Source organism: Canis lupus, chromosome 6, assembly GCF_048164855.1.
Source record: "Canis lupus baileyi chromosome 6, mCanLup2.hap1, whole genome shotgun sequence".
In the NCBI taxonomy this organism is placed as follows: Eukaryota; Metazoa; Chordata; class Mammalia; order Carnivora; family Canidae; genus Canis; species Canis lupus.
In genome coordinates, this window is record NC_132843.1 from 36,456,290 (window position 1) to 36,479,919 (window position 23,630).

The following is a 23,630-nucleotide window of genomic DNA, read 5'->3' on the forward strand; positions in this document are numbered from 1 at the left end:
ATTTCCGTAATGAAATGATGGTATTAGTTTGTAGTAAGAATAATCAATAATAGATTTTACATGATGTTTTGAGATAATTTTCAGGTTTTTTTGTAGTTAGTATATTGAGAAATGAAATAAATACCAATGTTAATACAAAAGGTATTGAGATTCTTTTCCTATATGTATCCTATTAAGTTATCCTCTTAAAAATTGATGAATATTGGGAAAATAGCAGAATTTAGACTACTTCGAGGAGTAATCAGAAAGCTGGAATGGAGGTGTGTCTTTAGTAGGGATCAAAGACCTGGAGATGTGGCTAAAATCCGATCTAATTTATGTGTTCTTTGTGAATAGAGTGCAGATATTTTAATTTTCTCTATAGATCTGAATCCTAAAGCAGAAGATTATGAGTTTATTTCTGAAATAGGAAGATAAGTTGAAAGATGGTGACCTCTTCAGGTGCCCTGTTTCTGTATTTTTAGGGTTTTTTGAATATCCAGATATATTACCCAAGTTACTTAATAATCTAATTTTCCTAACTTTGTAGTTAGTGGTGAAATGTTAAATTTTCTTTCTTGAGATCAATTTTCTAACTACTCTGATAATCTTGAGTTTTTGCTTTTATCTCTTTGGTCCTTTCAAAATTAACTCTTATCAGTATCGCAGGTAACTTTTCTGGCTGGACATAACAACCTGTCATTTACCATTTGATATAAGGACAGATATAACCCTTAGGGCTTAATTCACACTTTGCAAACTTTATAATCTCAAGAATCTTAATAATTGAGATGAGTATAATGGAAGAAGTACAAAATAGATACTGCTTTAGTTTTCTTTTGAAAATCCTTTAATACCAGGTGCCTGGTATTAAGCCAGGTGCTGGCTCCAATTGTTGGAGCATGCGACTCTTGATCTTGGGCTTCCAAGTTCGAACTCCGCATTGGGTGTAGAAATTACTTTAAAAATAAGTAAAAATTTAATTAAAGAATGAAAACGACAATGCTAAAATATAGTTTCAGTGCATATTGTGGATTTTATTTCTCTTTAGCCTTGTTTTCTCAGACATTTTTCTTTTCACCAAAATAGCTTTTGGTATTACTCTGCAGAAAATATATACACACAGTTTTTGGTATTTAAAGCTGCTTTTCTAGAGATGGCACTTTTCTATATAGATTTTTGTTTTTTTCGGGTAGATATAATTATTCGTCTTTTCAAAAGCTGCTTTGAAAATGACTGCTTTCTGTTTCTTCATATTCTGTGTGTGTGTGTGTATATGCACACACCCTTTGATAGTAATAAAAATATAAATATTCTCAAGTATTCTCAATTGCAAGCATAAATTTTCACTTTGTTAAGTATTTTGGTCTGTAATGAAGAAGTCTTTTTTTCTTGAGTAGATGCTACTAATATGCAAGTTTCCTTCTTGAGGTTTACCCTTTCCCTCAATTCCTCATACCCACATCTTATTCCCCCACACCTCATTCCCTCATCTGGCCACCACACACAAACACACACACACACACACACACACTCACACACTCTCCCTTTTTAGATCACTTGAGTAGGTAATTTCTAAGAACCCTTTCAGGTGTAACTGTTTTGAATATGACTATCTGGATTGAGGCCAAGTGTGATTTCCACCATTGTCTTGATGTTGTAGATAATGGCATTGGGCCTAGGCCCTTTAATGACTGGCAGTAGAGTTTGAATGGAATTTGGGACTAACAAAATAGAGTTTTCCTCTCCTCGTGAGGGGTTTCAGGAGTTTATATAGTAGGGATGACAGAAGGAATTTTCTCTGGGCTTTATTGTATATTACTATAGTCATAGAAATGGGAGTTGAAGGGGCAAAGCATCTGTTGGACCATTGCTCCACCTTTCCTTAGGCCTCATACTTAGTCAAAAGAGAAGGAGAAGTGGCATTTCTAGGATGTCTGGAATACAAAAGGAATACCCTCATCCTGGAAGACTGACAACACTTGTGTTAGTGTGAGGGGTCTGTAGGCAAGGATGATGCAAAATATGAAATAGTCCAGAAATGATCTCTATTTGGCTTTGAAACATTTTTATATGAATGCACCCAAGCTGACATGACACTTTATTTTTTAATTTTTTTTTTAATTTATTTATGATAGTCACGCACACAGAGAGAGAGAGGCAGAGACATAGGCAGAGGGAGAAGCAGGCTCCATGCACCAGGAGCCCGACGTGGGATTCGATCCCAGGTCTCCAGGATCGTGCCCTGGGCCAAAGGCAGGCGCTAAACCACTGCACCACCCAGGGATCCCTATTTTTTAATTTTTTAAAAGATTTTATTCATTTATTCATGAGAGACACACAGAGAGAGGCAGAGACACAGGCAGAGAGAGAAGCAGGGAGCCTGAACGTGGGACCCGATCCTGGGTCTCCAGGATCAGGCCCTGGGCTGAAGGTGGTGCTAAACCACTGAGCCACCTGGGCTGCTCTTACGTGACACTTTAGACAAAAAGTACAAAAACCCCATCTGCGGTGATCTCAGCAATCAAATATGAGGCACCAATGCAGGCAGTGATGTTTTCTCAAAGCTTTTTTTTTTCCCCATAAGATTTTATTATTCATGAGAGACACCCAGAGGGAGTCAAAGACATAGGCTGAGGGAGAAGCCGGCTTCCTGTGGGGAGCCCAATGCGAGACTGGATCCCAGGACTTTGGGATCACATCCTGAGCCGAAGGCAGATGCTCAACCACTGAGCCACTCAGGAGTCCCAACTTCTTGCATGCAGGCTCTGTAGAGCAGAATTTGCACATAAAGAGAAACAATAAAGTAGGGCAGATGCTAAGTATGATGGAAGGATGGGGCAATAGACCAGTATTATGTTGTTATGTCATCTTTAACTCTTGCTGTAACCCTCTGAAGAAACAGTCCTACAGCTAAGTAGTTGGCAGGACTTAACCTCTTTGTTTGCTGCCAAAGATCTATATGTGTTTCCTATGCTACTGTCTCCTGTATATTCCTGAGTCCCTCAACACTGAACACCTGTAATATAATTGATTTTGGTTCCATCTAAGTGGGACTTAAATCTCTCATCTGTAAAACAAGAATTGCAAATTATTTACTACCTTACATAATTTTAAAGTTCTCTGCTTTTGGTTGTCAAATTTGAAAAGGGGTTTGTCAGGAATAAACGTAGTGGATGTTTTTTTTTTGGCCTCTTTTTTTTTTTAATTTAACATTTTTTCAGTGAGATTTAAGAGAACATATTTGACTGAAAAAAGTAATTCATGAAATTAATCACTTGACAACAGTACAGAATGTTTAAGGTCCATAGAAAGTGTAAACTTCACTGTATCAGGAATGTGTGATGACACAGACACACATTTTATTTGAAAAATTAGAATCTGTTTATAGGCTAGGAAGTCAGTAAGAGGGCACAAACCTATTTCTAGCATAAAATGGGCAAATTGATGTTCCTAAAAAGTCCATGGGTTGCTTGACTTTTATTTTTTCGTGCCTTATAATTCTAACGAACAGCAAAAAGTTCAAAATATTTCAGTCAGGAGGAGAAACAGCACTTTGATTAACCACAGATCGAATAGTTATTAACTAATTGTGTTAAAGTTACCTTTTTGAGATGTATTTTTAATGATTATAGAAAAGCTAGTAAATTCATTATTTTAAATTTGTGTTTTAAGACTTTGACAGACTTCAAGGTTAGCAGATGGGAGAGGGCAGTTTGGCTAATCCTTAAATGGTGTAACATGGAAATCCTTAAATGCTGTAACATGGAATGTGCTTACATTAATGATTAAGTTTTAAATTGGAAATGTTTCTATGTGTAACTACTTGAAGGGGCTATTTTAATATTTTTGAAAGTCAAAATAATCTTAGTAGCAGTGTATTTGTTTTAACAGCATAGAGGAATAATCAAGTGGGAAGGAGGATGGATGGTATCTCCATCTTTATTCCATTCTGTAAAGAATTGTTCGAGTCAGATTGGAAGCATAGTCGTTGCTTCTGTTATTAATGTGCTGAGTTTTCCTAGCTCCTCCTCAGTGGCTTTTTTCTCCCTTTCTTTTAAAAGGCAGATAAGATTACTGCAGGATCTTACTCGTCTCTTAATTCTGCTGTGCAGCAAGAATCACTTTTAAAAGAATATCACAAATTATTACCATCAGTTAGCTTATACCTAGTGGTTTAAAGTCCAATCCCTGATGCTAACTGCTTGAAACATACCTTATTTAATCTTGGTTTGCTAATGATGAGTGCAAGATGACTTGGACCACAAGATTCTTAATTGTGGTTTCTTGTTGGAAAAAAGATAAAAAGGCAACCATTCCTTTATTAAAATATGTATAGTATTGACTTGTCATCGTTTTGGATATACTGGAAATGAGAAATGACCCTGATAATAATTTATTTTAACTTTTAAGTGTAATTAAAATATGAAAATATTACAGTTGTCTTTGTTTATGATGAATACTGAATTTAAGCTAAGCTATAAGGTTTGCTGTTTGGAAATATGGAAGATACAAGAATGAAGCCAGATAACAAGTTTATGCTTGTATTTCCTACTGATGAAGACTTTCAGACAAGTTATTGCCATGGGTAGGTGATGTTAACTCTGCATGTACATATACAACTCTATTCTTTGCATGATTCTACATGTAGGAGTGGTACAATTTTGACTTGACTGTTGACCTGATGTCTCAATTTGGTGGTTGTCAGTGGGGGGAAGGAGGGTGTTTGAGAGCAAGAGGTTGTGAACGGTACCAGTGGTATAAATTTTAAGATAAGTCATTAATATTTTGGTAAAAACACTTAACTAAAGCCCTTTTAAAAATAGAACATTTGGTCAAATAGTCAATATTGTACTTGACCCTCATATCTTCTGCACCCGAGTATTTCGACATCACACAGTATCTTGATTCCATAATAATCATTTTGAACTCTGACGAGAACTCCATAAATGATACAGCTTTTCTTTTCTTCTTTAGAAAAGAAAAATATCAAACATGAATGAATTGTTTGCTATTTGAGCTGAAATCCATTACCAACTGATATTGAGGCCACACTATTGAATTTTATGAACTTGATTTGCCCTTTTGGGAGAAGTGGAAATTATTTTTAAGTAGTCATCTGAAATTGTCATGATCGTCAGAATTTCATATTGTGACATGTCTGTTCTTTATACTGTGGCTCTTAACAACTCATTTGCTTTTATTTGGTCATTTTTATTTTTAAAATGTTGCTACATAAACCCCTGGTTTGAGAACTTTGCTTTAAGGGATAAATACGCCAAATGTGTTCCATCTTTTGTTCACTGACAATTTACACAATGGATGTTTGTATTAAAACTAATCTTCATTGTGTTCTATTTTAATGATTCATTGGCATATGTATTCATAGTCAAGAGTTTCATAAAATAGGTATGTTTAATGTTAAACAATCTTGATCATAAATCTTTATGGAAATACATAATTTGCCTGCACTTCATAAATAGCTGTTAGAGAAACTGCATTCCTTTATTTCTGCTTTGTTCTAAAATGGAGATAGTTGTAAGGGATGTTTTTGATAATTGAATGAAAACTGTATTTTTGCTTTTTGCTGTTGCATTAGAAAGGGTAGCATTAGCATTTTAAAGCATGTATCTGTTCTACAAGCATGAATATTGAGTTATTTTAGCATGAATCACTGCAGTTTAATTACTCTGGAACTCTGCTGCCTTTTTCAGCTAGTTAGGGTGATTTGGAGGTAGAAGGGATCTCTTATTTTCCAGTAAGAACTTTAATATCTTCCTCTAAAATAACCCATAAGGTTGCATATTGTTGCCTTAGAGAGTGAGCTGGTTGTCTTTCTCAGGGAAAATAAAATTTAAATATCCCTAACAAGACATCTAAAGCAAAATCCTGAAGGTGGATTTTGTGAGTATTGTCTTTTTGTAGAATGTTGTAAAATGCATAACATCCCTGATATTTGTAAGGGGCTTTGGACATAGTTAAGTAGAGCTCTTAGTGTTAGCCTTATTTCTTTAAAATAGGAAAATATGCATTTTTCTTCTCTGAATCTAGTAGTGACCTTTAAGCATTAGCTACTAAGAAAAAGAACTAGATTGATTCTCTTAAAAACTATAAATTGAGTTTTAATAGTTTGCATCAGTTTTTTTCCTTTAAAAAATCAGTTTTCTCTGTGGAGTCGTCTTTTGCTCTTTAGAAGTATGACAAGAATTCAATGTAACTTTGTTCAGTATAGTCTTGTCTTCTGTTCTTCATTATCTCCTTTTCTCCTTTTCAAATGTGTCCCTCATCTTGATAAGCTTGGGTTTTTTCCACTTTCACATCATGTACAAAATACAGCTGTATAAAGTGTAGCTTTTCTGACCAGATAGAATACTAAGATAAAGGCAACTGGCATTTAGAGGGCTCTTAGTTGCAGAAGTATTTTTCACCCCAGAAGTTAGATACAAGTATACATTTTCTTTCCTCCCTAGATGGACCTCCAGTTGTAGCTCATTATGATATGTCTGACACCAGCTCTGACCCAGAAGTGGTAAATGTGGACAATTTATTGGCGGCTGCAGTAGTTCAAGAGCACAGTAATTCTGTAGGAGGCCAGGACACAGGAGCTACCTGGAGGACCAGCGGGCTTCTAGAGGAGCTGAATGCGGAGGCAGGTTGGTCTCCCTCCCCTCCCCCTTCTCTAATGGTGTACTGTGCATGTGTCCTGGCAGCTGTTTTCCTTGTAGTGAACCCTGCCGATAAAGGCAGGCCAACTAAGAGACATCTGGCATTAGATGATTGTGACTATCCAGGGTGCCATTTATAACTGAAAAGGAGATGGGGGTAGCATGTCATTCATCTTTCCTCATTTGAAGGAAGCAAAAAATGAGAAATAATTGTAGGCATAGGTAGATTCCAATAGACCTATTTCTTGGGTTAAAAATGCTTAACATACACTAAAACCCACCCACATGGCCTTAATACCCTTCCCCACCCCTCTTCTTCAGATGTTTCCCTCACTTAATCAGTACTGTGACCTTACCTTGCAGTTTGGGGAGGGAGCTGACTAAACCTGTCCCCAGGGACTGTTCCTGTTGGGGGGCGGGCGCTTCACTGTTTCTTCTGCTTTTAGGTGTGCCAGGTCCCTATCAGTTCTTCTAGGGTGGTTCTCACGTTTGTCTTTTCCAGTGCTTTCCTTTCAGTTTCTGCTTCTGGTATCTCAGGAAAATCTCTCCCTGTCTTGCATAATTTATCTGGGCTCTGTGATGATTCTGAAGAGTGATATTTATTCACTAAAAGAAACCATTGCATTGCTTTTGAAAGCATTGCCCATTGCCTTCTAGTCTCCTTAATTGTGTTCCTCAGCACTTTTTTCAACATTCTTTCTCACTTAAATCTTTTTCTTAAAGCACTACTACTTAAGTTTGAGAAGAGAGGGAGGGGGTTGAGAGACTGCTTTTAGTGTATATTTTCCTACTTTATTGTTACAGAGGATTATAGTTTCTAGTTAAATTATGCATTGCATTAGCTTCTATGAGCTAATCTTAAAACTTAATCAGTACCTAAAATATTATGTTTATGGCAAATGAGTTTTACAAAAATAATAGTGGGTTTAGAACTTTTTATATTGAAATTGCTGGGAAATAAAAAAGGAGACAGAACTCCATAGATCATTGTCCTTAATTCTTCCTTCCATAATCTTTGATTGGAACAAAATAAAAATCTTTTACTTGTTGAGTTTCTGCTTGATTTATTGTAGCCAATTTTGGAGTACGACCTGAATTAAGTTTTAAATATCTTTTGTCTGCTAACTGCCTTTTTGACCTTGGACAAGGTGTTTCTCCTTTGGATTTCAATATTTATATGTATAAATACTTGCTTTGCCCAACAAGGATCTTTTAAGGATTTACTAATAATAAGTACTTTTAAAAATTGAGCAGTAATATTATATATGAAAGGAGAGTAGTTAGACCACATTTTGTGCAATATGTATTTCTAAGTTATATGAATTTTGTTCTGTACACTGGATAGTTTATCTTCTTTTTTCATTTGTTGACCAGTGATCCATTCTACTTCACTCTTATTTCCCTGTATCTTAGTCTTGCCGTTAAATGTAGATCGCTGTATAGTAAAGTCTTGGGGAAAATATGAATGATTATTGTTTTGTCTTTCATGTAGAGAGAATTTTAATACTAGTTTGAGCCATGTGGAATTACTAATATTTGACTTTTTGACCTACAGCAAACCTAACAGATTCAGACAATTCAACCTGATAGTGCAAAGGTGTGTCTTAAAGTCACCAGTGTGGGGCTGGCATCACATTTTAAGATTCAAGTAATTGTTAGCTTGATTGTTTAAAACATTGCTAGCCTTTGTGTACTTAAATCTAATTTTGATTTTTTTTTAATTCAGTCATACAAAGTTTTAAGATGTATCAGTCAGGTACCTAGCACCATTATTAAAAAATGAAGCATTACAAAAATATGTGAGGGAAACATCCATGGCTTCAACTCTGTTCCCTTTCCTTTTCCCTCTCCATTCCAAAGCTGTCCTGAATTTGGTATTTGGTATTTGCCTGTGTGTTGTTTCTTTATATTTTTACTGCATTTGTTATGGATCTATAAACAAACGTGTATGGTATTACATTGAAGGTAATAATTTGTAACTTGCTGTTTTCAACATGTGTTTTATTTTTGTTGATAAGCATTTTTCACTGCTATTTAGTATTCACTGTATGAACATATCACAGTTGACTTACCCATTCTTTTTATTGGACATTTAGGGTGCTAATCCAAATGATCCTACCATTAATATTTCTTATAACATGTCTCTTGGTACATGGATGTGATTAATTTCTCTAGGATATAATATGTAGAGAACATATTGTGTATTGGGCCGTGTATTGTGTGTAGATTTTTGTATATCATCACTGTTCAATAGATCCTCATCACATTTTCGTATGAAGCCATATATTGACTCATTCTTTTTGTTCTAAATCTGACAGTACAGGTCCGTGAGTAGTAAAACTTAATAATTAATACACTGTACTCTTGATATAATTGTCATAGTGGAAACCCATCTTGCAAATTTTGAATATACTTACAGTGCCACAACAAAATGTTAACAGAATTTATGCTTACCAGTTTATAGTTTTGAGATTTGAACTATTAGTATCAATGAAATGGTTGTTCTTGTGGTTTAAGATAAGTGTGTTCTAATGGTTAAATGATCCTACTTTCCCTCCCAACAAACTAAAAAACCCAGTCACCGTGAACAAACTTCAGGGGTTAACCAGATGTGCAGCCCCACTCCATTTAGGATGCTAAAAGTAATCATTGGAAATAGAGTAGCTTGCCTCTTTTTCCAAGCAATTAGATGATGTTCCTGTATGGAAAAAAGTTTTTACTCTTCAGTTTTAGTTTAAACCAAGGAAAAGAATTAAAATTGGAAAACCACTGCTCAACAGGAGACCTAAGCTTTCCATTTCCACTCTTGCCCTATGTTTACTTTCTTTTTCTCTGTCTCTCTTTCTTTGTTTGTTAAAGATTTTATTTGACAGATAGAACAAGTAGGCAGAGTGGTGGGAGAGCGAGAGGGAGAAGCAGGCTCTGAGCAGAGAGCCTGATGCAGCGCTCGATTCCAGGACCCTTGGGATCATGACCTGAGCAGAAGGCAGATGCTTAACTGACTGAGCCACCCAGGTGCTCCTACTTCATCTTTCTTGATGCTGGAATTAAATGGGGTAGTAGGTGGCAGCCTGCTGCCAGCATCATCCTAGTTTGAACGAGTAGCCACTTACATACTGTGTGAAATCAAGATAAATTACATAAAGCCTCAGTTTTTCCTATCCACAAACTAGAATGAAACTAGTATCCAGCCAGAAAGGTTATGGTTCCATTAGGTAAAATAATGTCTATAATATACTTAGTACAAAATACAGCACACAGTATTGTCAGGAATGCTGGCTGGCATTATGTTAATATATTTATGCTAAAGTAGGCTAAGTAAGGAAGTGATTAATGGACCTAATCAGTGAATTTCTAATTTATTGTTCTGCCCTGGAATGAGTTGCTCTGGCCACAGGAATTTCCTGTGCTTGGCCTGAGCATAAAAATTACCGAGGTGCTTATGAAAATTAAGAATCCTGAATTTCTTCTTGAAGATTCGGTAAATCTGGTATGGGGTCTGGAAAATCCGATTTTAGTAATCACCCCCAGGTAACTCTTGTGTTGGACATGTTGAAGAAACTGTGCCAGTAGTTAGGAAAATGGCTTAATTTTTACAATCAGACCAGAATGGCCATGTTTCTCTTCTTAGCACTTTGAAGTCAATGGTATCAGTCTTGTGAAGGAGATCAAATTTGGTCAAGTTTCGCTTGTTTTTACTTGGTTCTTATGAACTATAAGATTTTAGATTTCTGACTTATTCTTCCTCTATTTTTTTATTTTATTTATTTTTAAGATTTTTATTTATTTGTGATAGACATAGAAAGAGAGAGAGAGAGAGAGGGCAGAGACACAGGCAGAAGGAGAATCAGGCTCCATGCCGGGAGTCTGACGCAGGACTCGATCCCAGGGCTCCAGGATCACGCCCTGGGCCAAAGGCAGGTGTCAAACCACTGAGCCACTCAGGGATCCCCATTCTTCCTCTACTTTTTAAAGTTATTTTTTCCTATTCTTACTGGAAAAATAAATACAAGGGTAATAATTGACTTGTTTTCAAGCTAAATGAATAGTGACAAGATATTAACATTTTTTATACCTAATATGCTGCTGTCATCCAATATGTAATAATTTCCTTCAATGTGCTGCAAATTGGCTTTGGACTAGTTCTTACCCAGTAGATCTATGATTTAAAAAGTAGCTAACTTCTTTTGAAGACAAAAAGTAAATGCTTACCATGATAATTTAGTTACTACTTTTTTATGCTGTTTCTTTCTGACTTGTGTGTTGAAAAGATCTGTAGTGGGAAGACAAAAATTTAGGATTTTCTCATGGTGAAAGAAGTTATCTTTCCAAAGAGCTACACAGGCCAAGAGCTACACAGAGACAGTCAGCTGTCCCAATAGTTAAGTCCTCTGATTTGTTTTCAGTTTATTATAAGGTGATTGTGGTATTTACACTTTTTCTACAAGGCTTATTCTTGTCCTAGAACAGGAAGAATTATTGCCACTTGACAGTATTTGAGAACCCCAGAGCATCTTGAGATTCAGTTTTGTGTATGCTTTAGCCATTGCTCTGTCATTGGATTTCTGTAGGTCACCAGTTGGAGGGATGACAGTGGAGGATGGCCCCAAGGCCAGAGAATGTGAAGAAGCTCTGCACAGGAGCTTCCAGAGGAATGTTTGACATACTGAAGAGGGACATTGAGAGAAAAGGACTAATTGCTTTGGCTCTGAAATAGAAGAGGGGATATATTCCTGTCTCTTGGAGAAAGCCTTGGCATCTCTTGTAGCGCATGGCATCCCATAAACTTGGTGGGGTCACAGCTATCTCAGTGGCACATTTTATCTAATGGCTCTGACAGGAAATGTGGCAAAACTCTCACAACCATTAGTCTAGAGTTAACATTCACCAGGAAATGTGTCTTTAGCCTGGATCAGTTAACCCCAGTGTCCCTTGTTTTATTTTATACTGAGAGATGAAAGAATAAAGATACTGGCTACAAGAGCAGACCCTGATTTTAAGTGATCAGTTTTTGAATGTCACACAAATTCTATAAATAGAGTTTTATGGCCCAAATCACACTGCCAAAATGGTTTGAATTGATGTAATAATGTGAAGGCAATATGTAAATTACTAGTTTCTGGATCCATAGTGGATGAATAAATTTAGAAGAATCTTAAATATTGACGATAGTTGCCTTGTTTTTCTTAAGATACTAAAAATTTGGGATCCCTGGGTGGCGAAGCGGTTTGGCGCCTGCCTTTGGCCCAGGGCGTGATCCTGGAGACCCGGGATCGAATCCCACATTGGGCTCCCGGTGCATGGAGCCTGCTTCTCCCTCTGCCTGTGTCTCTGCCTCTCTATCTGGGACTAGCATAAATTAAAAAAAAAAAAAGTTACTAAAATTTTGAGCAAAAAGCATAGTAATTTTTCATTTCTTCCTGTTTTTTTTTTTTTTCCTTCTCCTTTCTTTAAAAAAAGAGGCAAAGTGAGGATATTTCCACATTTGAAATGAGGCTAAGTCAGGATGAGGGGCCTCATCAGTGAAGTGAAGAGTGGTTATTCAGAAATACTGATGACTGAGGGTTTGTCTCACTCATGAATAATGTTTCATTAGTTGGAATTATGAATTAGAGCTGTGGGCTACCCTCAAATAAAAAAATAATTTAAAAAATTAGAATTATGGAGATAGAACTTAGCACAGAGTGCTAAAATATTCTATTGTCGTCGTCGTCCTCCTCCTCCTCCTCCCCCTCCTCCTCATTTTATTTATCCATTCATGAGAGACAGAGAGGCAGAGATATAGGCAGACGGAGAAGCAGACTCCCCTTGGGGACCCTGATGCGGGACTCAATCCCAGGACCCTGGGATGAGCCGAAGGCAGATGTTCAACCACTGAGCCATCCAGGTGTCCCTAATTCTGTTGTATTCTCGTCTTGGTTTCTTTAATTACTGTTTAAAAGATTTGAGTAGGATCCCTGGGTGGCGCAGCGGTTTGGCGCCTGCCTTTGGCCCAGGGCGCGATCCTGGAGACCCGGGATCGAATCCCACGTCGGGCTCCCGGTGCATGGAGCCTGCTTCTCCCTCTGCCTGTGTCTCTGCCTCTCTCTCTCTCTCTGTGACTATCATGAATAAATAAATAAAATCTTAAAAAAAATAAAAATAAATAAAAGATTTGAGTAATCAAGGAAGAATAGTTTAGTTATAGCAACCATGATCCCTAAAATCTGCCTTTTTAGTTTGGTTTAATTCAGTTATCTTGTTTATTTTTAGAATGGTAAGGGCTGAGCCTCTTGTTATGAATCTACCACAGGGAGTTTTAAGTGCCTCTTGAGGCTCAGCTCCTTAGAGAGTAGGCATGGAGAATTTGGGGGTGGTTGTCCACATAAATAATGAATACTCATATAGTAATAAGTGAGCATTGTAGCAGGACTTAAAGTGGAGAGAGAGAGAGAAACAGCCAGGTGCCAGTAATGTTTTATGGAGGGGTGAAACTATCCCGTAGTTAGTATTTGGCAGCGAGAGGGAAGCGCCCTGGAAGGTTTTGGTACATGAGGATGCAGGGCAATATTTATAAGTGATTCTAGTCCCCAAACTGAGGTGTAGGAGCAGCTTCCAAGGACTACAGGGTCGTTGGCATTTTCAGAAGAGTCAGGTTTACACAGGGAAGTGAAAAGTTCATGCAGTCTTCCATGGATCTGACCTTCCAGAGGGCAGTGGAAAAGTTGTAGGAAGGTAAATAGTGGGTGGCTGGAGCAAAGGAGAATAGCAGTGGAGTGGAGGATGATAAAGAAGAGCAATGGATGGGTCCCAGAGGCTTGTGCTTGTGGATGGCCAACAGGATGGAATTACAGTGGTTTACTTCATGTAATCACTGGTTTTCCTCCTACCTCTCCCTCTTGCTTTCTCCTTTTCCACGGGGGCTCCTGTATACTCTGATGCTGTTACTTCCCATATACTGTTCTCCCGCCTCACTGACTCATCAGCCAGTCCTTTGCCAGCCGACTGCTAGCTTCACTTCTTCCCGGCCCCAGCATGTTTAGGCCCAGCTCTCCTGTCCCATATCCCCAACTCAGGGAAAGTCTGTACCCAGCTGGCAAAGTCTGATCCCTGGATGCACACTTGCAGTCTGTATCATGCTGTTTAGCATAGCTGGAGAAAATCACATAGTGGCAGAATCAAGGATTGAGTTAGCTTTCTTTCTTTCTTTCTTTTTTTTTTTTTAAGATTTTATTTATTTATTCATGATAATCACATACACACACACACACACAGATAGAGGCAGAGACACGGGCAGAGGGAGAAGCAGGCAGGGAGCCCGACGTGGGATCCGATCCCAGGTCTCCAGGATCACGCCCCGGGCCAAAGGCAGGCGCTAAACCGCTGCGCCACCCAGGGATCCCTGAGTTAGCTTTCTAATCTTGAGCCTCACAGGGCTGCCCAGCAGATCCTGTCTTTCCTTAGGCAGTGTTCTGTCTTCATAGTGGTTACTTCACTTTTCTGAATCCCTACCCACACCTGTGTTCTGCATGTGGCCTTGCCGCAATCTTCACAGATGAACATTGCCTCAGCCTTCTGCCATCACACCTGTTTGTTCTCTGCCTTTTTTCCAAATATGGCTGGGTTTCTCCCATCTTTTAAAATTCCTCATGTACACATATCCCTCTCCCTCAAATCCATTTTTTCTTTCTCAGTACTATCCTGTTGCATTTTTCTTCATAGCCCCAAACTATTTAAAATGTGTCTGTTCTTCATTCCTTTCCATTATTCTTCAGTTTGCTTTGCTACATTGGCTTTAGCCCTGTCACTCCTCTGAGGCTCTTCTAGACATGGTGTATGTATGGTCATCTTATTGCTGATTCTAGTGGACCCTACCTAGTCCTTTTTCTCATTGGACCTCTCTGTAGGGCATTGGTAAGCACTTCTTCCTATAAATTCTCATTCCATGATGTCCTGGCTTCATATTTGAAGGTTTTTTTCCTACCTCTCACTTTAACTTGGTGAGCTCTCCTTCACTTGCCCATCCTTAATTATTGGTGTTCATCGTGGTTCTGTTTTAGGCTTTCTTCACTCCTCTGGATGCCCTTTACCAATTCCCACCTATTACTGGAGGGCTCTTTCCTCCCTGGACCTTTGACCTGAGCTTTAGAACAGTACCTCCAGCTGTCTCTTGGGCATCTTAGAGGCACATCCTCGTCATGTCCTAAGCAGCCACTGTCAGCTGTTCATTGGTGCACTGAAGGGCACTGTAATTCTAACCAGTTACCTAAAGCAGAAACCTAGCCATCATTTTTTTACTAAGTATGTTTGTTGATTTGCCTAATTCCCAGCATTACTAACCCTCTGTGTATTCAGACACACAGAATATCCCCTCATTTTGTTTCTTTCCTAGCTTAGACTTAGTCATTTCTCACTCAGCAAACTATAACAGTCTAACTGATTTTCTTACCTCTCATATTCCCTGCCCTGATATTAGTTCCATTTTTACACTCCAAAAGGAAAATTTAAAAAATGGAAAACCAGATCATGTCACTGCTTAAATTCTTCAGTGGTTTCCTACTTCTCAAGGTCAGGTCCAGACTTCTTACCATGATCTGAGCTTTGCTGACTTTACCAGCCTCATTTCCCATTACTTGTTTTTACTACCTTACCCCACATTCCACTGAACTTTTATACCTTAAAGAGCAACAAGAGTTCCTTCTTGCTGCTTTTCCTCACCTGTGCCTGCTCTTCCCTAAGAGCTCAGTGTCTTTGATTATTCCTAAGTCCGGGAAATTTCCCTTTTCTATACCTTTAAATGCACTCCTTACCTTCCTAACTGAGCATTTTTCCATGCCATAGTATAATAGACTGCTTTTTATAATCCTTGAGTATATTATGAGCTCCTTGAGGGTAGACTCTCTTTACCTCCTGTCTTTGTCCTCTGTACCATTCCTAGCACCTGGTGCACAGCCTCTCATAAACAAGTATTTATTGTAGGAACAAGTAGATGAGGTAGATTGTTACAGTTGCACAAAGCAAGGCTGCTCAGAAGATTGAATATGGACAAGTTGAAGGTTTGAAAAAAGAGACTATCCATTTGTATTCCTAGCAGTGTGGTAGGAACAGTGTGTTGGTAAGTTGTAACCTCAACATTGAACTAGAAATTGGACAAAAGCAAGGTATCAGGGTCAGAGCAAGAATCTTAGTTTACCAAATCAAGATTTACCATACTCCATATAAGCAACCACTCCAGATTTAACAAAACTGAGTTTTGTCTGATGAACGGTGCCTTTCATATGCTTGTAGGATTCAGAGTTATTTACCCACTGCCAATATTTAGGATCCTGTTTCTGGTATTCTTTAATACAGAAAGTTAACAAGCCCTTGCAGACTGTAATGTAATCTCAATCACTAATTGTATCTGGAAGCCATTTGAAGCTTTGTGGTCTTCTGTTTTCTCATACGCATCATAGTCAACTTAAGAAAGTAATAATAATAAAGAATTGAAAAAAAAAAAAAAAAGACCCACAGTTGTATTCAAGTTTGATTGCTTTTGACCAGCTTTCATCCAGCACCAAAATATTTTTATAGAGCCATATGTGACACTTGCTGTGTTATGCATACGCTTCCCCAAGTTTCTACATAGACTGTAGTCACTGTCTTTGGACATCATAGCATTTTGCTTATTTAAAGTTTTTCCCTTAGGCTATGTTCTCAGAGGTGGAACTACAGGAGCAGAGAGTGTAAAAATTAGAAGGCTTTTGCTTTGGGACTGTCTGTAACTTTCCAAGTATGCTAAAAGTTCACAGGAATATAAAAGTACAAGGTTTCTCAGTGACCTTGAAGCATTGGAATAACTAATGTGAAGGGGTAGGGGTGGGGAAGTTGTGTCTCTAAAATCTTACTGATACTGGTTTAATTTATATGAGGTATCACCAAGAATTTTTTTTTAAATAGGGAGACATGATATTTTATCAGATGACGATATATTTAAATAAAATACCCTTTAAAGAGTAATTGAAAATTTGTACTTGTTGCAACTTGATTTCATAACTCCTAGATATTCTAAATTTCATAAATGGCAGAATATTTAAGGACTGGGTGCATAAGTTGAATTTTTTAACTTTTGTTAGAATTGTTTATATTGCTATATCTACTTTGATGCTATGCTCTCAGCCTTTATTGAGAGAGAATTCTGTGAAGCTCATGTTTTCAGTGAGTTGGAGAATGTGTTTTATTGCACCATGTTACGGATGCTTTGTGAAGTCCCTTGTGAAAAAGTTCTCACATGCCCCACTACCACAAATTGTTGTGCTTTTCCAGAGCATTTGGTTTCTTTCTAATAAGTGTCAGCAGTATACAGATTATGTTTTATTTGATCTGCCACTAGCCTTTTAGGTGTGGTTTTGGGTCAGATTTTGTCAACTCTGCATTCCTTTTGAGAAAGACTGTAAAAATTGTTTAAAATTTAAAGAAAATTGTTAAATCCTTCATAAAGCATTCCAGTATAAATGTGATATTAAAGAGTATTTCTGTTATTTATTCCATACTACCTTTAAACTTTTCTGGTTTAGAATTTTGTTCTATTAAAATTTACTGGTAAGCAGTAGATAACACCATTGCCCTCTAGGTGGTGACAAACCTGTTCTACAGGTCATTTAAAAGCAGACAGGAGTTGAATGCAGAAAGCATTGTGGAATAAAATATAATAGAATATTATCACAGTTTCTATATACCTATTTACCAAGTATTCAAAAAATATTTTTTTCTTCCTAAGGAACAGAGAACGAGAGACTTGATAGTTTCTCTTTGGTGAGCTCTTGTACAGCAATTCTGTTACTGTGATTAAGCCTTGATGGGAAATCTCTTAATGAGTTGTTGGTGCTGCTTGTGAGAAGTTCAAACTGTTGAGCTTATTCTTCCTCCCTTCTCTCTCAGGTCATTTGGATCCAGGATTCCTAGCAAGTGACAAGACATCGACTGGCAATGCGCCTCTCAATGAAGAAATTAATATTGCCTCTTCAGATAGTGAAGTGGAGATTGTGGGAGTTCAGGAACATGCAAGGTAGGATATTGAGCATTCTGATATTTTAAATGTGAACTTGATTTTAACTAGAATCCAAATGAGGAGAAAATGGTAGTCCTCATGGCATGGCTGGCATGAATGGTGGGAGCTCTCAGCTTCCTTGGACTTAAAAATGCTTTTTGAATTAGACATGATACAAGCTTCAGAATGTGTTGCATATCATCTCATATCAAAGAACATCTCAACCATACATGTATATGAAGTAGAACTGATGTTTTCCTCTTTATTTTTTAGCGAATGTCGCGATAGCTTGACAGATTTTTCTCTCATGGCATAAGTATCACCCTACTTTTCCCCCTGTCATTTATAATTTCTTGCCTTTCATTTTATCTGGAAATATATTGGGAGCAAATAATTGGGAAATATACATCTGACATCATACTTCTATTACTTGTTTCCTAAAGTACCTCTCTTTGTCATTCATTAAAACTTGTAAGTTACTTTGGTCTGTTCCTAACATAGTAGATTTTTAGTAATGTTCATGTGACTCAGGCAGTCCTGTTTTTAGGACAAAAAAAACCAGGCACAAGACATCAAATTTGTGTAGTATTATGAAATAAGTTTTGAAATTTGTCATTCTTTAAGATTAGGAGTGAGTGAATTGTAGCCTAGAGACCAAATCTGCCTGTTTTTATATGGACCTTGAGCTAAGACTGGTTTACATTTTTTATTTTTTTAAGATTTATTTATTTGAGAGGAGGGAGCACATGAGAGAGAGAGAGCATGAGCAGGGGAGAGGGGCAGAGAGAAAGGGAGAAGTAGGCTCCCCACTGAGCAGGCTGCTGACATGGGCCTCAGTCCCAGAACCCTGGGATCATGACCTAAGCCAAAGGGAGACACTTAACCGACTGAACCACCCAGGTGCCCCTAATTTACATTTTCAGATGATTAAGGAGGGGATCAAAAGAACAAGAATGTTTTGTGACATAAGAAAATTATAGGAGACTCCAATGAAACACATTTATCCACAAACAAAATTTTATTGGAATGGAGCCGTGCTTGTTCATTTACATATTGTCTATGGCTGTTGTACTCCGGTGACAGTGTTGGAAAGTTTCAACATATGCCTTAGAGCCCTCAAAGCCTTATGATATTTACCATCTACACCTTTGTAGAAAAAATGTCTACTGATTCTTGCTTTAAGATGTTCCTAAGAATTAGTTCTAGCCTTCTCAGGGGTATTCCTGAGGAACATTTAACATACACACACACATAGAGAACAAAAATTTAGACTTTGGAAAATCTGTATTCTGCATAACAAACAACTTTTCTTCAATCCTGTAAGAGTTGAGTTGAGATTTCCTGATTTCCACAGGTAGGTGAATAACACAGTACCCTTATTACCTGGCTCTTAGATTTGATTTTATTATTTGGATAGAAAGGTAATAAAGCATTCACCAGCATTTCTTCTGTTGTATATATAAAAGACAAATTTAGGAGTGGAGAATGTGGGCAAAATACACATGTGTGTAAATTGAGACTGCTTATGTCTTAATGAGAACTGATCCTACTTTCTGAGACACTTTTCAGGTCATACCTGTTGGGACTTGAAGGATGTAGAGTTAAGTCATTGTTTAACATGTCTTCTCCCCAAAAGCGGCCAGTTCCCAGATGTTATCAGACCTAAACACTTCCTCTTCTGTCCACGTCTATGCCATAAGTATGTCTGTGTGGCTGCTTCCTTTTCTCATTCCTGTTGTTAATGGTTATTTTCCCTATTCTGGTGGGAAAGAATTTTCATTCTTCAGTCTTGCTTTAATTTCTTCTTTTTATTTGTATCTGCTTAATCAAGAACTTTTCCCTCTTCTCTTTTTTTTCATCTGTTCCCTGCATGCTAACTTATCCCTCAGATGAGAAGATAGAGCTGCTGATTTTTTCCTTTATCCTGTGTTTGCCATTATTTATTTCACCACTGTTTCTTACAATATAGAAGACATGAGTATCCTTTTAATCCTTACTGCAAACCTTACCTTGTCTATTACCAGATTGACATAGGCAAATTATCTTCAGTTGTGCCAGAAGCACATTATCCATTCACCAACTTCCTCTTGAGTTACATTTCATATTATAACTCACTGTCACTAACGTATTCCTACTGAAGTAGCAAGAGTAGGCAGTAACCTGTGTTGCTTACCTGATCTCTTTGTCTCTGAGACCTATTACTTGGTCCAGTTCTCTGTTAACTTCTATTGGATTGTCCTTTACTGTTCACTTGTGCCTAGAAATGTTAAAGAGTGATCCACCTTTTGTCTTGGTGTCTTTGTTAAACCTTTCTTCCATTATAAACTCTTTAGCTTTTATTTAAAAAACAAAACAAAACTCAACTCTTCAGTTTCTTTTTTCTACCAGTATTTTGGTATCTGGAGTGAAAATTACCATTATATTTCTGTTAAAACCTGGAAATTTAAATTCTAAGTTCCTAACCACCCTCAACACACATGAACACACACACAATCTCTAGTACACCCATATTCATACTTTAGGTCTTTTATCCAGATCGGCATTTTACTCTATAGACCTATTTGTTCCACTCTTGAACTAAGTCAAGTGACTGGCTACATTTTAAATAACATACTATAATGTTATCTTCAAGGACTTTTTCCTTACAGGCTCTGAATCATCAGGATGTGTTTTATTCTGATCCTTTGGTTTGAATCCTGTGGAAATACAATCTTAGAGGTGATAAATTTATTATGGAATCTCATTGGTAGTTAATACTGCCTATGATAGAACATAGAGTTGACAAGTTTTGTTGGAGTATTTTGAATTGACTCTTTGTCATTCTGAGGGGATCTTTTATTTTGGTCTTTGGGTCTAGGACTGAAGAGTCTCATTGGCTCTTCTGTGTCTTTCTGAACATTTTTTCGGTACTTTCTTTAGAGGAAGCCTGATAATCTTTCAAACATTTGAGATTAAAAAGCTGAGAAGCAGGTTGGGGGAGAAGCTTTCTTGTTGCTTCGGAGTTACTGCTTTGGCTGCCTGTATCTCATCTGGAATTTATTTCTTTTACAGGTCTAGGGTTGCAGTTATGAAGTATTGATGGGCTTCTGGCAGGGTTATCGCTTGGAAAAAGGTTTTAGGTTTTGATCCACATCTTTTTGTTCTAATTTGATTTGCATGCATAGATGTTTTGTTTGGATTTAGTTGTCCTGTTCGTATTTTTTTCTTTTGATATTCTACCTCGCTGCGGGCTTTCTCAGGGTTTTTAAAAACTCAGACTTGGTTCTTGAGTTCTCTGTGGGATTGTGGTTGCTCTGACTTGCATTGCGGTGCCATTTTTCCATATTGAAAGCATTTTGTTTCACATTGACTCAGTAATTTTAGTTATTATGTCTTTTTTTTTTTAACAGTTTTCTCTTTTCTTGCACGTTAATACCTTTCCCTGCTCTTTTAATTTAGATTTTGATATGTTCCTTTAGTTTCTGTGTTTCTTCTAGTCATAGACTGTAAAGCATGCCTTCTGAACTAATGGTTTGAGTGCATCTTTTATGACCACCTTGTATTGCTGTGATTAACTCCTGACGTTACCTAAATGTTGTCATTTCTAGATGTTAATTTTTGAACAGTCCATTTTCACAAGATGTTCTTTGCCAATAAAATAGACTTTTCCAGCACCTCTAGTTCCTCTGTGCCCATTTAATTTTGCCAGAAGTTTTAATTTATGGCCCTCTGCCAATATTTTTCTTTGTCCTTGGTCCTTTTTCCTTTTCTTCTACCATCCTCATTGGTAATTCCCCTAGGAAGATGAATGTGTATAGCACAGATTTTTCCGTTACAGAACTTTTGCAATGGTTTCTTTGGTACCTGTCTTGAAGCTTTTGGAAATAATCAGATCCTTACCTCATTTCACTGAATCTTTGGTCCTGTGGTTGTTTGTCTTAATGTTGGTTCATCCCATAACAGAAGAATTAATGCTAGAAGCCTTTTCCATTTAAGACTGATGGCCTCCTAGAACCAGTTGCAAACATTAACCCTAAAAAAGCAAGGGAGGCACATAAGCATTTCCCAGAAACTAAAGATTCATTTCATCTTCAGTTAGGAAAAATAAGTAGGGATGTTATCTAAGAGGTCATGTTCGGGCCCTGTAAATGAGAGCAAAAACAATTAATGTTTAATGTTGTTTTCTTAGGATAGTAAGCTAACTGTATCAAAAGCTGACCCATTAGAGCCTGCCTTCTTTCTCTGTTTTTTCTTTTCCACTGTGAAATCTCTCCTTTTTTGGTTTCCATGTATGAAGAGCAGGAAATTATTCTATCAAAACTTACTGTTTATAAAGTAGGTTTTTTTGGGGGTGGGGTGGGGAGTGAGTCCTAAGTGTTTTCTTGGATATAGAACTCAAAATATGACTCTAGATTGTATCTTATGCCTGTTGCCCATTATATGCAGATTAAATGCTTTGTGAAAACACAGCCTGTATCTGTATTAGATTTGGATTGGATCAATTAAAAAACAGCTGAGTATGATGTTCCCACGCCAGGTCTTTCATCATATAGAAAAAGAGTTTGTGATAATCCGTGGAACTGTGTTTTGTGTTTGTAGCCTTACCAAAATTTTGAGTCTCTCACATCCTTCTTTATAGGGCATCTCTGTAGGGCTGGTAACAATTGTTCTGGTCCCTTTTCCTCCTGAAAAATTTTCCCTCTCTATATGGTATAAGTTGATCTGTAATGTATACCATCTTATAAAATAGATGCAATGTTTCTCTGACACTCGTTTGTTTACCAGCTTGAGTTGTTTTGCCCTGTACTTTAAAAGGAAATGTGGTAAAAGCCTTGTTCTGGCCTCACTCATCTCTTAGCTACCATTTTACTCAAGATGGTTGAAGTCATTAAATCAGAAAAAAGTTTTGAATGTTTTTATTGGCTTATAACACACACAGAAAAGTTGTAAGTGTATACTTTAGTTTTTGTAAACTGCATCGTCAGTAACTAGTGCTCCAGTCAAGAAACAGAAGTCCCTCTTGTACCATCTTCCGTTCACAACCTTCCTGCCATTGGGCCTCCTGTGACTACTATCTTGACTTGTAAAGGAGAGTTTTGCCTGTATTATTCAAAATCTTAAAGTCAATGCTAACCCTAGAAGTCATCTTAGAATACTCTTTAACATTCCTGACAGATAACCCAAGCACTTGCTTGAATGTTTAAAAGGCAGTTTATTCCATTTGGTAGTAGCTATAATTGTTGTGTAATAACGATCATCTACTTCCCTCCATAAAGTGATTTGTGGTTGTTAGTTTGCTCTTGAGATCTCTATACAAGGTGGAGTATGCTACCACGTTCTTCCATGGCGATTCTCCCTTCTTTGGGAATTGGCCTTACAGTTGCAGTTAATTAGGAGCCAAGAAAGCTTTTGGCTAAAGATGGAATCATCACATTATCTGGAGAATCTTAAAATTTCAAAATGAGAGAAGGAGACTGAGTCAAATGAATGAGGCCTAGTTGCTTCATCATCCTTAGGTGCTCAAGTATCTTTCCAACAAATTCTCTTTTTTTGCTTAATATAGTCCAAATTGGTTTCCAGTAACTGGAATCATTTGTAGCAGAACTACAGAAGTGATCTAATTCAGATAGTTGAAGAAGTGCCTCATCTCCTTATTCTCCTCTCTGTGTCCACCATTCCTCAGTGGTAAATAGTGTCTCTACGCCTCTCGCTCTCCTACTCTGAGTATATTCTAGAGTCTGCTTTGCTATTTATTGAATGATTCCCAGGGGCTAGGCAGTGCTCTTTACAATCAGACATAGTATAGTACTTGGGGTGCAGTCCGAGGAAGGCATAGTTACCTAGTGGAAGATAAACTCCCTGGTGAAGACTTTTGTTTGGGTCCTGTGCTTAACTTGCTTAAGCCCCTGGGCAGTTGTCTTTTGGCCTTAGTTTTCTCTTCTGTAAAATGATCAGATTGGATCAAATCCATTTTATTTTTATTTTTTAAGGATTTATTT

General features: G+C 37.5%; 1 protein-coding gene across 4 annotated transcripts in view; it reads left to right on the forward strand.

Annotated features, from left to right (window-relative positions):
- Window positions 1–23,630, forward strand: part of ARK2N (arkadia (RNF111) N-terminal like PKA signaling regulator 2N) — an 80,667-nt gene that overhangs the window by 50,418 nt on the left and 6,619 nt on the right. For 3 of the 4 annotated variants that reach the window (XM_072829464.1, XM_072829463.1, XM_072829465.1), the window contains exons 3-4: window positions 6,450–6,632; window positions 17,544–17,670. In XM_072829464.1, the coding sequence (XP_072685565.1) occupies window positions 6,450–6,632; window positions 17,544–17,670 (310 nt within the window). The remainder of the gene's footprint in view (window positions 1–6,449; window positions 6,633–17,543; window positions 17,671–23,630) is intronic. The other variant, XM_072829466.1, reaches the window with a different exon arrangement.